General features: G+C 39.6%; 1 protein-coding gene across 1 annotated transcript in view; it reads right to left on the bottom strand.

The window, feature by feature from the left end:
* Positions 1–1,012, bottom strand: part of LOC106757028 (phosphoglycerate mutase-like protein AT74H) — an 8,539-nt gene extending 7,527 nt beyond the window's left edge. The window contains exons 1-4 of the mRNA XM_014639610.1: positions 994–1,012; positions 515–781; positions 302–433; positions 95–218 (exon numbers count right to left, since the gene is read on the bottom strand). Coding sequence (XP_014495096.1) covers positions 95–218; positions 302–433; positions 515–781; positions 994–1,012 — 542 coding nt within the window. The remainder of the gene's footprint in view (positions 1–94; positions 219–301; positions 434–514; positions 782–993) is intronic.
* Positions 1,013–2,361: the final 1,349 nt, after the last annotated feature.

The raw sequence follows: 2,361 nt of genomic DNA, 5'->3' as shown, positions 1-2,361 counted from the left end.
AAAGAGGTTTATTTATCTATTTGTCCATTGTTAATTCTTGGTGAGAGTGTGTGAGGAAGGCGCTCTAGATACGTACCATTCTCGGGTACGTAACATCATGAGAAGCACTCGAAGTGTTAGGCTGTGAGACACAATGACCAAGTTCATCTCTATTTTCCTCTCCTCGGGTGCCTGATATCGTCCAATATTAATATCTGTTCTTAACGTCTCTTTGAATCCTTCAACAACAAGTATAAAACTTTGCATCAGTACGTAACTTCATAACTTTGATTCCTAAACAACATATACGTATTAACATTACCAGTGATTCTATCATACACATCAGCCGCGGATTCTCCATTCGGAAATCGGTAGAAGAAACAGCCATAAAGCTGTCGTAGTGCCTTTTCCACTCGCATCTTTTCTCTGTTTTGAAAATTCACTTTTGAATGACACAAACAAATAGTGAACTCAAGTGTGAAAAAACACACATTTGACAAGTACGAAGTAGTTTAGCTAATATATATTACGAAAATCCTAATGTGAGGTTCTTCCCTGAAACCAACAGTTCTAGAACGTTCAAAGGGACGAGCGACGTGCTGCAAGGTTTGAAGGGTCCTTCGATATGGCAACACGTAGAAGTAAACCTGCCAGTGTTGTCCGTGTTCTATCTCAATCATTTGTTTTATCTTGTTGCCACATGCCTCGGCTTGTGCCTTCCCTTTCTCGGTGAGCGATATCTTGGGATCGGGTATCCTTGTGTAGACGCTCTCAACCACGTATCCTTGTGCCGTCGACGGATCTGCGACATCCGTGAGTGGTCATCGTCTTCCTGCACACATGCAGCACACAACGAAACACCAGCGAGTGAAACACCAGCAAACCATGCACACATTAAAGACTAAAAATCAAAGTACCTGGTAGACGAATGCCCCGATCTACACCACGCACCACCAATGCGAACCACTACCCTCTAGCGAAACACCACCCCACTACACCACCGCACCGCACTACCACAGAGAGCAAATGTCATCGCACCACCGATGAGAGCAAAGTTAGAGTTTGGAGAGTTTGGAAGAAGTCGGCCAGAAAAAAAAAAAGTGTGACGGAGGTGGAGAAGAGGAGGCGGATCTCAAAAGGTTAAAGGGGAGTGGGGGTGTAATTGTGAGGAGAGAGTAAAAGTGAGAAAGAAAGAAGAAAAACTTAGGGTTGGAGGTTCTGCTGAACAATATTAAAATAAAAAAGTAAAAAAAAAGTAAAAAGATTAAAAAGAGAAAAAAGAAAGATTACTTTTGTAATAAAAAAAATAAAAAAGAAGTTAGAGAGGTGGAAGGTGAAAACGGGAAGGTGGAGGGAGCCACTCCCCCTGAGATTCTTAATGTTCTTTCGGGAAAACTAGCATTGGGTTCATTAAATGCAACACATACGGTGTTGCAAAAGATTATCCGAATCTTTTGGCAGTGTTATTTTTTTAGAGGTTCTTTGGGGGAATTTATCGAGGCATTTACAATTTATAAAAGAATTTTTCTGAACCCAATCAAAAATTAATAATCCAAATTGGGACCAAACATCTAGAAGCTTCACTAATGTAAAATGATATATTCCTACAAAATTGATATTCTTCGGAAGTAACAGAATAAGTAGGTTTTGAAAATGTGTCACTAGTACAGCGAAGGAAAATGACCACGATTGTTTTTCACTATATGTCGCGGCTTATGAACTGTGACATATTCAAACCCGATAAAAAATGTGGGATTTTAGGCCGCAGTTGGAACCGCAGTAAAAAGGGGGGGGGGGGGAATAGACCGCGGTTCCTACTACAACCGCAGCCAAAACCTTTTTTCTAAAAAAAAAAACGTCGCATTATAGGCCGCGATTGGAACCGCGGTAAAAAGGGGGGAATAGACCGTGATTTCTACTACAACCACGACCAAAAACTTTTTTTTAAAAAAAAAGAAAAAAAGTCGCATTATAGGTCGCGGTTGGAACCGCGCTAAAAAGGCAGGAATAGACCGTGGTTCGTGCCACAACCGCGGCCAAAAGTCTTTTTTAAAAAAAAAATTAAAAACGTCACACTTTTTACCGCGGTTGTCACAACCGCGGCATATTCTCCTGCTTTTTTTTTTAATAGCAGGTCTTTTTTCGTGATATCCACTACCACAAAAACAGACATGCATATCAAACAATCACAATGCACACAGATTCAACAAATTCAACACCATAATCAATGTTTACATCACATATTATAAATCAACATGTTCAAATTATTATAAATCTAATAACTATGACCTATTATATGATCTAATTATATATTTTGCAACAACTTTCCTCATGAATAAAATTGGCTTCTTAGGAACTAGTGTAGTAGTCTTGAATCTCTGC

This window comes from Vigna radiata, chromosome 3 (genome assembly GCF_000741045.1).
Source record: "Vigna radiata var. radiata cultivar VC1973A chromosome 3, Vradiata_ver6, whole genome shotgun sequence".
NCBI classification, from domain to species: Eukaryota; Viridiplantae; Streptophyta; class Magnoliopsida; order Fabales; family Fabaceae; genus Vigna; species Vigna radiata.
Note: the sequence above shows the minus strand (reverse complement) of the source record. Positions and strands in the feature narration are given on the sequence as shown.